Raw genomic sequence first — 14,136 nt, 5'->3', positions numbered from 1 at the left:
CAGAAGTTAGTTGCATTTCTATACACTAACAATGAGGCAGAAGAAAGAGAAATCAAGGAACTGATCCCATTTACAACTGCACCAAAAACCATAAGATACCTAGGAATAAACCTAACCAAAGATCTGTACTCTGAAAACTATACAACATTTATGAAAGAAATTGAAGAAGACACAAAGAAATGGAAAAACATTCCCTGGTTCATGGATTGGAAGAACAAATATTGTTAAAATATCTGTGCTACCCAAAGTAATCTACACATTCAGTGCAATCCCTATCAAGGTACTATCAAACATTTTTCACAAGCTGGAACAAATAATCCTAAAATTTGTATGGAACCAAAAAGGTCCCAGATAGCCAAAGGAATGTTGAAAAAGAAAACCAAAGCTGGTGCCATTACATTTCTAGACTTCAAGCTGTATTACGAAGCTTGATCACGTAGTGATCAAGACAGTATGGAACTGGCACAAAAACAGATACATAGATCGATGGAACAGAATAGAAAACCTAGAAATGGGCCTTCTACTCTATGGTCAACTAATCTTCGACAAAGCAGGAAAGAATGTCCAATGCAAAAAAGACAGTCTCTTCAACAAATGGTGTTGGGAAAATTGGACAGCCACATGCAAAAGAATGAAACTGGGCCATTTTCGTACACCATACACAAAAATAAACTCAGAATGGATGAAACACCTACGTGTGAGACAGGAATCCATCAGAATCCTAGAGGAGAACACAGGCAGCAGTCTCTTTGACCTCGGCTGCAGCAACTTCTTGCTAGACATGTCTCCAAAGGCAAGGAAAACAAAGGCAAAAATGAACTATTAGGACTTCATCAAGATAAAAAGCTTTTGCACAGCAAAGGAAACAGTCAACAAAACCAAAAGACAGCCTTCAGAATGGGAGAAGATGTTTGCAAATGACATATCAGATAAAGGTCTAGTATCCAAGATCTATAAAGAACTTATCTAATTCAACACCCAAAACCCAAATAATCCAGTCAAGAAATGGGCAGAAGACATGAACAGACATCTCCAAAGAAGACATACAAATGGCCCACAGACACATGAAAATATGTTCCACATCACTCGGCATCAGGGAAATACAAATCAAAACCACAATGAGATACCACCTCACACCAGTCAGGATGGCTAAAATTAACAAGCCAAGAAACTACAGATGTTGGTGAGAATGCAGAGAAAGGGGCACTCTCTTACACTGTTGGTGGGAATGCAAGCTGGTACAGCCACTCTGGAAAACAGTATGGAGGTTCCTTGAGGTGTTAAAAATAGAGCTACCCTATGACCCAGCAATGGCATCACTAGGTATTTTTCCAAAGGATACAAACAGTGATTCAAAGGGGCCCATGCACCTGATGTTTATAGCAGCAATGTCCACAATAGCCAAACTATGGAAAGAGCCCAGATGTCCATTGACAGATAAATGGATAAAGAAGAGGTGGTGTGTATACACACACACACACACAACACACACACACACACACACACACATGAATATTACTCAGCCATCAGAAAGAATGAAATCTTGCCATTTGCAACCATGTGGATGGAATTAGAGGGTATTACACTAAGTGAAATAAGTCAGAGAAGGACAAATATCATATAATTTCACTCATATGTGGAATTTAAGAAACAAAACATGAAAATAGTGGAAGGGAAGGAAAAATAAAATAAGATGAAAAAGGAGAGTGAAGCAAGCCATAAGAGACTCTTAACTATAGGAAACAAACCAAGGGTTACTGGAGGGGAGGTGTGTGGGGGGAAGGAATAATTGGGTGATGGGCATTAAGGAGGGCACTTGATGTAATGAGCACTGGGTGTTATATGCAACTGATGAATCACTAAACTCTACCTCTGAGACTAATAATACACTGTATATTTTAATTGATTTTAAATAAATGAAAAAAGTTTGTTAAAAAAAGTTAGGTAAACTGTGTTTTCCTCTTTTTTCTATTTATTGAAATAGTGACCACTCATAGTTTCCATTAAGCAAAATTAAACCTCTATTTTTGCATATAAGAATGGAGAAATTGCTCTATTTATAAATATGCAAAGCGCTTTCTTAGTTTAATGCATATTTAAAACCCAAATTTTGGAATTATATGTAGAGTACTCTAAATGTACAATGATAGCTATTTAAGTACCTACCTCTAATAAGTAGTTGAATGCTAACAATTATTTGAGACACAAGAAAAATTAAAGTCATAATAATAAAGCAGTGGATGTCCTTTATTAGCCAAGTGCTGTTTATCTGGAAAATGGCAAAGGTACCATCTGTCCTCACCTATATACCTAAAATATCTTTTATGAGTATACAAATGAGAAGATGAAGCAAGAAAACCCTGGGTAAACTGTAAAGTATTAAACAAATGTAAAATGCTATATTTGAATAGTGTTATAATTTATTATTTTTAACTAACTTTATTTTATTTTTTAACAGATTGCTTTGAGGAACTGTAGCACACCTTTATTAAGAGCTTACTGTGGTTCATTGGAAGATAAGAGGTCTTTGTCACTCAACTGTGAATGAAATAACCCTGCTAATTATTCCTTTCTCCCTGATCATAAATGATTTTAAGTACTCTTAACTGTAATCAATAGAACAATTACTTGGACTCTGGTTAACAACGTTTAAACTATTCATCAAAGTCCTAATTATACATTACATCTTATAAATACCCATAAATAGGGTAACAGCACATTGAATTTTTGTGTTAATAGGCAATTAGAATAGTATTAAAAATTGAAATCATACACAATTTTAATATTTCTTTTTTTAGCCATTCCTCATGGAAAGACTTGCAAATATAAAAGCATATATTTCTCTTTTGTAAATCATAAAGGGCCTAATAAAACCAAAAAATAGTAGGTATAAATATTGAATAAGAGATCTAAATACAGTTTAATTTTAATATTGTTTTTAGCAATGGCACCTTGATTTTTAACCAACAAAACTTGTGATGCTTAAGAACTGTTAGTTTATTGCTTCAGGATTCACATCTTTTGTGAGCCACAAGTTGAGGTTAATAATAAAACAGAATTACAAATAAAATACAGAACAGAATAAAACAGAAGTTTATGAAAATAGGTGTTACCAGACTTTCATTTTATATGATCACTGTACTTAATTACTGATTATTGGGAGGTTTTTTTTACCACTGTTTTACAGTATGCGTTTAGTTTGTCTGGCCCCACCTGAAGGCAAGAACCATACATTTAATCCTTCTTTAGATCTGTGCACCTAACACAGTGATCATACATGGTATAAGTAAATGTTGATTGAGTCAATGAACATGAAGCCAGAATTTTTATAACCGTTTTTCAGAGATATATTTTATACTCATAGGCACAGTCAGAGGGTATAATTTGGGAGATCTTTTAATTAGCAGTTATAGAATCGTTCTTGGTGGCTTCATGTTACTTTAAGAGACTAGTCCTGATTGACAAAATATTTTAAAATTGATATAGTCACAGTTCTAATTTATGTAATGTAAAATATATACATATTGCTAAATTATTTATTTTCAAAATAATTTTCAATAAATTTCAAGAAAAAGTTATTTGTTATATTTAAAATTATATTCTAAGAAAATATATCATTTACTGTGACTCAGATTACAAATTAAAATAATTGTTGACTTATTGCCTATACTGTTCTTTTTTAGGTTTGGAATCATACTTGAAAAGATTAAAACCATAATTAATGATGATGCAAGATACATGAAAGGATGCCTGAACATGAGGACTCAGAAGTGCTATGCAGTGAGATCCAACATAAATGAATTCCTTGACATAGCTAGAAGAACATATACAGAGATTGTAGATGACATAGCAGGTAATTTAATTACTTCAGTGTATTTTTCTGTTTTTTTTTTTTAGATTAAGCCTTTTTATGTATTTATTTAATAAAAGATTTTACTTATTTGACAGAGAGAGACACAGTGAGAGAGGGAACCACAAGCAAGGGGAGAGGGAGAGGGAGAAGCAGGCTTCCCACTGAGCCAGGAACCCGATGTGGGGCTTGATCCCAGGACCCTGGGATCATGACCTGAGCCGAAGGCAGACACTTAATGACTGAGCCACCCAGGCACCCCAAAATTAAACCTTTTTAGAACATGTGCTTTTTTGCTTGATAACTAGCCATGCATATTTTTAATTAAATTTTTGTTACCAAAAGAGATAAGGTTAATACATACTGTCATTTAAAATAGATTAAATATCAAAAACTAATGATGGAATGTATGGTAATTAACATAAAATAATAAAAAATATATTAAAATATGATTTTAAAAATAAAAAATATCTCTAAATGTTATAATGTGTCTATTTTTTTCTCCCAACTTAAATATAGAGTTTCTTCAAAGTTAGAGTTACCTGAAGATCTGGAGATGTTTGTTTACCTTCATATAATATTGTATATAAATTAGATGCAAAATGCAGTTATCAGTACTAAGTGATTTCAGAAGAAGAAATATATTTGTCGAGAAGAGGTAGCATTTGAGCAAGTACAGTAATTGATTTAACAAATTTATGGAGTTTCTTGTAAATATAGACACTGTTTTGGGTACTAGTAATATATAGTGAACAAGACAAAGTCCCTGTCTTCGTGGAGCTTATGTTATAGTAGGGAAGACAGACAAAAAAGAAACGTGTGTGTGTGTGTTTATAGGTATAGAGAGGTAGATAGATGTGTATATCGATCACATAGATCATATAATATCACATGGGCATAAGATATATGATGAAAAATATAGCAGGTTATAGGGGTCAGAGAGTGATTGGGTGTGGAACCATAGAGGATGGGAATGTTTTTAGTAGATAGAATAGCCTAGAAAGGAATTCCACATACTGGCAATGGTACAGACCGAAGCACAAAGGCTAAGGAAACCTCACTGGGCGAAGAAGGAAATTGGTTAGGATAGAATAGGGCATTCCCTGACAGAACTTGTAAGAGGTAAGGTTGGAAATGTAGACTGGGGACCAGAATTTAGTCTTTGAAGGCTGGGAGTTTGGATTTTTTTTCCCTAAGAGAATGCAGAGGCACTGAGATATTTTTCTCTGTGGAGTGAAATTGATCAAGATGATTGAATGAATTTGAGTAGAGCACTGGAGACAAGGAAACCATTTTAAACTATTACAAGTTAAAGCATTTGAGTGATAGCAATGTATATGAGAAGAGAGAAAGCAAAGGTTGAAGGAAGAAATGATGAGTTAATAATAGAGTAGTTATGGCCATGGTAAAGGGAAACGTAGGTATTGGTGCTAATTGAAATTTCTAGCCTGAGAGTGGTAGTATCACTGAGAGAAGCAGGAAAATTGTTGGAGGAACTATTTCGAGGAATAAAGATGTTGATTTTCACAAGTAATGTTCAAAGCATTAATGATCATCAAGTTAAAAATAAAAATTTAGAACTCTTTGGTAAGTTTGAAGTTGATAGGAAAATTTGGATTTTTTAGGTATTTGTTGTATCCCCATTTTCTTTTTGGAATATTTTGTTTTGCAAAATATGTGTCTTGTAGAGAGAATTTCTTATTCTGAACTAATGATTGTAATAATATATACGATTTCAAAAAAGTTGAATGAATAACAAATGAAAACTAATATTCCAATAGAGTATAAAATAGTCTTAATTTAGTTTATATTATTTTTTACAGTTTTTTTTACTTTCAAACTACCTATTGAAATGACTATCTTTGTACTACCAATTTTTTTTTTTTTAAGATTTTATTTATTTGACAGAGACACAGTGAGAGAGGGAACACAAGCAGGGGGACTGGGAGAGGGAGAAGCAGGCTTCCCACGGAGCAGGGAACCTGATGCAGGGCTCGATCCCAGTGGGGCTCGATCCCAGCGGGGCTCAATCCCAGGACCCTGGGATCATTACCTGAGCCGAAGGCAGACGTTTAACGACTGACCCACCCAGACGCCCCTACCAGTTCTTTTCTTAAAAGGATACTTGACCATCATATGTGTTAGACCTTACTATTTATGTATAAAATAACAACAACAACAAAAAAAAAACTGTGATTTTTTTTTAAACAGAAAGAGTAATTTTCTCATTAAAATTATTTTTGTTTTTCTTATTTCTGGTCGCTAGGAATGATATCGCAGCTCGCAGAAAAATACAGTCTTCCTTTAAGGACAAGTTTTAGCTCTGCTCGAGGATTTTTCATCCAGATGACTACTGATTGTACAGCCTTACCCAATAATCAACTTCCTTCAGAATTTATTAAGGTTCATTTTAGAGTTCTGGTTTGGAAATTATTATTTCTGAATTACATTTTACATTTTTTCAGACATTCCTTGAATTTTACATGCCAAATTTCTAAATGTTCTGTATATTTCTTTCCTACTCCTATCAACCTACCTAATAGTTATAATAATCTAAGAGTGAGGTAGAAATTTTTTATTTTTTTATTTTTTTGGAGAAACACCAAACAGTGCATCCCATTGTTCTGGGAGCTTGGTATGTGTAAAAAAAAGGAAATGGAAAAAAAAAAGTCCAAAAGGTATTTTTGATCCAAGGAATTTGGAAAATACTGTACCATCTCCTGTTTTAGGTAGTTCTCTATGTACATTTGCCTATTAAAGGTTTAAAAGTCCTGAAATAAATCTGTTAACTTTTTAAAATCCAATATTCCCAAACCTTTGGACCAGAGAAATATTTTTTCTTAAATACTTATTAACATCTTCATGATATACCAGTTTGGGAAAGTCTAACCCCATCTAATTTTGCTTTCTCTGCTCTCAGGGGGTAGCTTTCAACAACAACAACAAAAAACCATTTAACACTTAGGGTTTTTAAATACACACTGTATTACCAGGTGATGGGGGATGGAAAAAGAAAAGAATTGGTTGAGACATAATAATGGGATTAGAAATTGAGTGAGTTTCAGATATGGGACAAGGGCTAAGATGGGTCAGAAATTACTGATATCTGTCATGCATATTACTGGGTAATAAGATGTACTGTCTGACATTTCTACAGAGCTATTTTAAGACCTGTTCAAATAGTTGTGCCAGAATACCGTAGGTTAACTTTAAGTGCTTTAATTTTAGAAGTGATCTTTTCTTTTTTGCAGACATTATTTGAGACTTTATTTGTGATGCTTTATCTCCAAAATTAACCTAAATATCTATGCTGTTTAAAATCTTTATGTTTGATTTTATAGGAGTGTACACCCATCTTGACATTTTGTTAATTTTGTTTGTTAATTTCCTAACAGATATCTAAAGTGAAAAGTTCTTACACATTTACATCAGCAGACTTAATTAAAATGAATGAAAGATGTCAAGAATCTTTGAGAGAAATCTATCACATGACTTATATGTAAGCACATTTAAAATTTTGAATATTAAATTGGTTCAATTTGAAGCATTATAATAAATTTCACTAATTGGCTTTTTGTCTGCAGAAAATGATAAAATTATGAATGTTAGCAAAGAAAGAACATTTCATGGAAGAACAATGAAAACTTTTAAAGTCTGTCATTGTGATTGGAATTGCTCAGCCTCACAGAAGATTCAGGGCAAATCTAATTACAAAAACAAAAACAGAAACAAAAACAAAAAAACATCATTATACCTGATACTTCTGTAGTATACATTCCACCATGATGTAGAATTTGGCACATCTTGGGCTTCATTCAGTTTATTCTTTTCTTATGGTATGTAAGCCCTCAACTTCTCATGGCATATATTTATGGTAATGATATGCTCATATATCATTATGTGTGTATGTGATATGTGTACGTCATATCACATATATATATATATATGAGCATATCATTACAATAATGCCAATCTTTTGCTGGTCATGAAACTGTAGCAGTACAGCTGGAAATAAGAAATAGATCATTCATGGGCAGGGTGAAGGGGGGCCCGGCAAAAAAAAAATCATTCATAATCGATGAGCTGAGATGATAAAGACAAATGTTAGACTTTCAAAACAATTTCAGGGCATAGACCACAGAGATTATGAGATATGATAGGTTTGGGGGACATATTTCTCCTCATAAGGGAAAAAAACCAAGACCTTGAGCTAGGATCAAGAGTCAGGTGCTTAACCAGCTGAGCCACCCAGGCACCCCTTAAGCTTTTATTTTTTAAGTAATCTCTATACCCAATGTAGGGCATGAACTCACAACTCAGAGACCAAGAGTCACATGTTCTACCAACTGAGCCAGCCAGGTGCTCCAAGGAAAACCTTTTTTATTATGTCACAGTGTAATACCTCTGCTATGTAAAAGCTTCAATAATTATGTTAAGGTGTGTGTGTGAAAGAAAGAATATATTAAATTTTGTGTTGAATTTAACATTTGCAAAAAACAAAACTATTAGCAGATGGGATCTATTGAAGCATAGTGAGGTCTTGTTTGACCTATAAAAATAATTTTATTAATGAAAATTAATTTTATTAGTATTTAATAACAGCAGTCATTTCAAAAACATGGTGTTAACATACCAGAAGATGCATTCTTGCTACAAGTTCCTTGAACTCAAAGAACTTCAATTTCCTAATCTCTAGAATGAGGCAAAAGAACAATAGACTTTACTTGTAGAATACAACTGAACTGTGAATGTTATTTTACCTTAGGCAATGAATTTGATATTATTTTACAATTATATTTTATGTCCCTCTTTAAAAGCATTACCTGACTTCCAAACATGTACTTTCAGGATAGTGTGCAAACTGCTTAGTGAGATTTATGAACATATTCATTGCTTATATAAACTATCTGACACTGTCTCAATGCTGGATATGCTCCAGTCATTTGCTCATGCCTGCACTCTTTCTGACTATGGTAAGTTACTTTCTTTGGAATAAATATGTTGTGTACTGAAATTTGTATTCCATCCAAGCAATTTTATATAACAATTATGAATGTTTTACATTTTTTTACCTGAAATATATGGTCTCTTGCCTATGGTCTTAGACTAAGACTTAAAATAGAAAAAGTAAAATTACTCTTAAAATTTGTTTTAAATGTCAGAAAATTGTTTACTGAGAAATTGACAAATGAGAAAGAAAATACTGCAAGAAACTTTAAAGGTTCCCCAAATAGGAAAGACTGAAAAGCTTCCTCCTTGGTGGAAATGACAATGATCCAAATTGATAGAGTTCAAATCTGAAGACTCACTCAAAACAGTGTGACAGAAGCAGATGAGAGAAATGAAATCTCCAAAGTGAACATTTTCTAAACTAGCTCCTTAGATATAAGCATTTCAAGATCAGGGATAATATAAAAAAAAAAAAAGATCAGGGATTATATCATATATTTTTGTATCACAAATCTTTTGTAACCCAAGATCTTGAATATAAATATTAAGTAATTTTCTAATATTAAGTGAAGGGAATACTTCAGATTAACCCCTTGAAATTTCTTATCCAACTTATCAGTAATAACCACACTTCCATATACAAATTTATGGAACCTAGTACGTGATGAAAAAGTTTGAATAATTATGGACTTAGTATCATTAATAACATTGAAATTTCTAGTTAAAATCACTAGAATTCCCCAAATACTATGTAAATTTATTTTTTTGATGGGAAATAAGTATTTTATGAAGATTTTTTTCTTATTTTTATATTTCTTATGGAAAGGTTAACTCTTTCAATTGGTATTTTATAAGCCAAAAGGTTTCAATCTTTTAGATCTCCTCTGGGGTCAAAACCATACCTTAGGGATCAGCTATTTTAATAGTTTTCTTAGCTATTAAGATATTTGATGTTGCTCCATTTTAATTTGAGAGGGATCATCCTGAAACTCCAAACCTATAAATAATGACTTTTGGTGTTAAAAATACTTTGAAAGTAGTTTAAATATTATTTTCTAACCAACCTCTTTTATAATGAATGGTTTTGAATGCGTTTATTCTGGAGGCATGTAGGAGTTTAGTGTTTACTTGTCCCCATGCCCTGTCTTCCTCCCTTTCCCTTGGAAGGTATTCATAGAGACCTGATCATTATTTGTTTCTATAAATTAACAATATATTTTGTGTCTGTTTTGTCTATCATCTGGGTATTCTTTTTAGACAAAATTTCTGTAAGTTTCTGGACATAAAATTGTATTTGGTTCTACTTTATATCCATATGTCATTTGAAAAGCTAAATATGCCAAATTTGAAATAAAGCTTAAGGTGGGAATTAAGTAAATGTACAATTTTGTAGTACTGGTAATTAATTGTTTTTTAAAAGTATTATTGAGGTACCTGGGTGGCTCAGTTGATAAGCGTCCAACTCTTGATTTCGGCTCAGACCATAATCTTAGGGTCATGAGACTGAGCCCCTTGTTGGGCTCCACACTCAGTGGGGAGTGTGCTTGAGATTCTTTCTCTCCCTCTCCCCCTACCCCCACCTCACACTCTCTTTCTTTCTCTCAAAAAAAAAAAAGTATTATCAATGGCTAGTTGACTCTTTTTAATCTGTATAAATCTGAATGTTACAGACTGTTAAAGGAGCTCAGGACAATGACAAAGAACTAAATCCTAGGGTTCCCTGGAAGTGAATAAAAGTTGTGATGGTGATTAGAATGCATCAATTACAATCTAGAGGGATTTTGTAGGGATTTAGGATAAAATAATACCTTAATACTTTGTCCCAAATTGACCCTAGTAAAATCACACATATACACCATGCAGACCATTAAACATAAATATATTAATCTTACCAAACCTTTCTTTCTTTTTTTTAGTTCGGCCAGAATTTACTGATACTTTAGCAATCAAACAGGGATGGCATCCCATTCTTGAAAAAATATCTGTGGAAAAACCTATTGCCAACAATACCTATATTACAGAAGGAAGTAATTTTTTGATCATAACTGGACCTAATATGAGTGGGAAATCCACATATTTAAAACAGATTGCTCTTTGTCAGATTATGGCCCAGATTGGTAAGTTATGGCTTTATTTCATACTTAGCAATTCTTCTGCTCCCATTTAAAATGTTTTGTGCCTAATATTTTAGATCCAGGTGCCTAATTAACCCCAAAAGAGTTTGGAGTAGGTTTTCTTACCTAAAAGTATGATAGTGTTTATTATGTAGACCATAAGTTTTACTATTTGGTATTGATTAAGCTCCGTCCAATCTGGATTGCATTGTACTAAAAATTTTGTACGACGTAACAGAAGTAAAAACTACCTTACTATAATGATTAATGTTGTATCAATTATTACTAAACTGAATTATATTATTTCTGATTCAAAACCAAACTTTGTTGTGAGAAAAAGTGAAATAAGTAGGATAAGCTGCTGCCTTTAGTAACTCATGTAAGATTTTTCCCAAATTATAACATTGGGGAAAAAAACATCTTTTACTTAATTTAAGGGCTACCAGTAACTCAGACACAGCACTTGATACAGTAACACATATATGTGTTCATACATATACATATAAATGGCTGTCATTGGCCCAACAATGTCATGTATTTCTTGGTGTAAAGGTACAACTTAGCTCTGAAAACTAGGTTTCCTTGAGAACTCTATGAATCAGAAATGACATGATTTGTCCTAATACAGTGGTTCTCAACCAGGGATGATTTTGGTCCCTCCCCCACTGTACTCCTGGCCCCCAAATTTGGCAATATCTGGAGACATTTTTGATTGTCACAACTGAAGGGAGTGTAGAGTCCAGAGATGTTGCTGAACATCCTGCAATGCACAAGACATTCTTCCCTCCCCCTGACACATGTAAGAAAGATTATCCAGCCCAAGATGTTAGTGTGGTGGTTGAGAAACCCTGGCCTAATGTAATAAATTGTAAGGAGAATACAGCAATAATAATACTGGTGATACAGTACGGATTTATCCTTACTACTGGGAAAGAAAATCAGAGGTGAATAGTGAAGAGTAAATATTGGGTTTATAGTTGTATTGCAATGAAAGGGACGTCTTAGCTAATTTCCCTCCTTTTATAAAGAAACTGATTCATATGTGATAATAATTTTATTTCTATTTGAATAGTTATGAGGAGCACTGTCCTTTAAAAAAACAGGCTGTGCAATTGTTGGACATCTGTAATTGTTAGAGCATTCATTATACTGACTTGAAATCTGATTTTCTATAACTTCTATTCATTAATCCTAATTCTTATATTAATCTCTTTTGATGATAGCCCCTCAAATATTAGAGGAAAATTATTCTACTTCCCATCACTTATTTTAAACCTCTAAAATACCCAAAATTATATACAGTATCTCATATAATTTGATCATAAAGGAAACAAATTTGAAAGGCATGGAAATTAAGAACATAGGCTTTGGAGCTAGACCTAGCTTGTCTAGTTACTAGCTCTGTGATCTAAGGCAAATCACTTAACTTCCTTGGTTTTCTTATCTGTAAATGAAAATTCTAATAGTACCTAATTCTAAGAATTGTTGTAAAGATTAAGTGAGAATAATGTATGTAAAATACTATGGATGTAGGGAAAGGTATGAGAAAGAAAGAGACTTTCCAGGCAGAGGTAAGAACATATTCTAAAGCAAAAAAACAAAAAAACAAAAACCAGTATGATGTGCCCAAGGAAGTACAAGAAGTCCAGATTCCTTTGTAGAGCAAACAGTAGCTGTGAGGAGTGTAGGATATAAAGCTAGAGACTGGGCAAGAGCCAAATCATGAAGGGCCTTAGGTACTTAACTGAAGAGATTAAACTTTATCCAGAAATCTGTAGGGAACTATTGAAATTTAAGAGAATCACATGATTGGATTTGCCTTTCACATAGATTATTCTGGCTGATGTATTGTTGGAAGAGAGCCAGACCAGAAGCAAAATATCAGTGGGGAGCTTCTGTAGTAATTTTTAGACCTAAGAATGTTAGCCTTTTTGGTGGGGGTAAATACAAATGGACTAAGGAGAAAGTATGAACATATACCATGTATGCTATATCCTCTCCTTGGTACTTTCACATTTATTTTCCCATTTAATCCTTCCAGAAATCCTGTGAGAAAGTTGTATTTAAGAGATCTGCTTTTGAGGTGTGATCATTATAATTACTATTGTTATTTATTTATTTATTTTTTATTGTTTTCAATTTTAATTCCGGTATAGATGACATACAGTGCTCTATAAGTTTCAGGTGTACAGTATAGTTATTCAACAATTCTATACACTGCTCAGAGCTCATCATGATAAGTGTGCTCTTAATCCCCTTCACCTATTTTACCCACCCCTTCACCCACCTCCCCTCTGGCAACCACCAATTTGTTCTCTATAGTTAAAAGTCTGTTTCTTGGTTTGTCTCTCTGTCTCTATTGTTATTATTGTTACTTTTATTTTTGTTAGTATTATCCTGACTTTTGCCTTCTTTTCCTGCTAGTCCTTTTTCCTTAGAGATTGATGCTATTCTTCATCCTTATCTTGGTTTTAAATCATGGAATAATCAGGAGTTTGTTTCTTCACTCCCTTTATTTCACCATTTTGTTCTATATGCTTGATACTTTTCCCATTCAACTATTTGTATATTTTTATCCTCTTATGATTTTAGAATGCCTTTTATGTCCCACTCCATATAGAGGTAGTTGCATTAATCAGATTGATTTGCTTTCAAAAGGTGAATATTTTAGATTATTTAGCATGATAAATTCTCAGGCAGAAAAAGTCTCAGGGATGAAAACTCACCTTTAAAAAAAATTAAATGTCTTGCTTTCATTCTAATTCTGGGTATTTCTATACATTTCTAATAACAGATATTTCCTAATACTTCTTTCTGTAACAATTTTATCAACTTGAGCTTCATAATCATTTCCTCCAAATTTTCCTATTTTGAATTTTTTTATATAACTGTATTATTTAACATTTTTGTGAAGTTTATAATCTTTCTAATGTACTTGAATTTATGCTGTCTTACGTTTATACGTGAGAAAGATGAGACTGGGAGATTCTAATTGCTGCCCAAGGATATATGGTAAGTGACAGAGCTGGGGCCATGTTGTCTAACTGTATATCCAGTGATCTTTCCACTACATAATCCTTAGCTAGGTTAATAAATAATCTGAGTTGGTGAAAAGTGCAAAATATTAGTATTTATATTTTATAAAAGCATTTCAATTTATGTTTTTTTAATATAAAACTATTTATTGACCACTGTTTACCAGTATTTACAATAAAGTAAATA

At 33.0% G+C, this 14,136-nt stretch overlaps 1 protein-coding gene across 1 annotated transcript in view; it reads left to right on the top strand.

Moving 5' to 3' along the window:
- Positions 1-14,136, top strand: part of MSH4 (mutS homolog 4) — a 100,085-nt gene that overhangs the window by 67,674 nt on the left and 18,275 nt on the right. The window contains exons 10-15 of the mRNA XM_028102480.2: positions 2,459-2,523; positions 3,684-3,853; positions 6,117-6,253; positions 7,246-7,349; positions 8,699-8,823; positions 10,717-10,917. Coding sequence (XP_027958281.2) covers positions 2,459-2,523; positions 3,684-3,853; positions 6,117-6,253; positions 7,246-7,349; positions 8,699-8,823; positions 10,717-10,917 — 802 coding nt within the window. The remainder of the gene's footprint in view (positions 1-2,458; positions 2,524-3,683; positions 3,854-6,116; positions 6,254-7,245; positions 7,350-8,698; positions 8,824-10,716; positions 10,918-14,136) is intronic.

The sequence above is a fragment of the Eumetopias jubatus genome, unplaced genomic scaffold (genome assembly GCF_037043125.1).
Source record: "Eumetopias jubatus isolate StellerSeaLion01/CBP00866 unplaced genomic scaffold, mEumJub1_p1.0 scaffold_4, whole genome shotgun sequence".
NCBI classification, from domain to species: domain Eukaryota; kingdom Metazoa; phylum Chordata; class Mammalia; order Carnivora; family Otariidae; genus Eumetopias; species Eumetopias jubatus.
The sequence above is the reverse complement of the archived record's forward strand: the minus strand, read 5'-3'. Positions and strand labels throughout refer to the sequence as shown.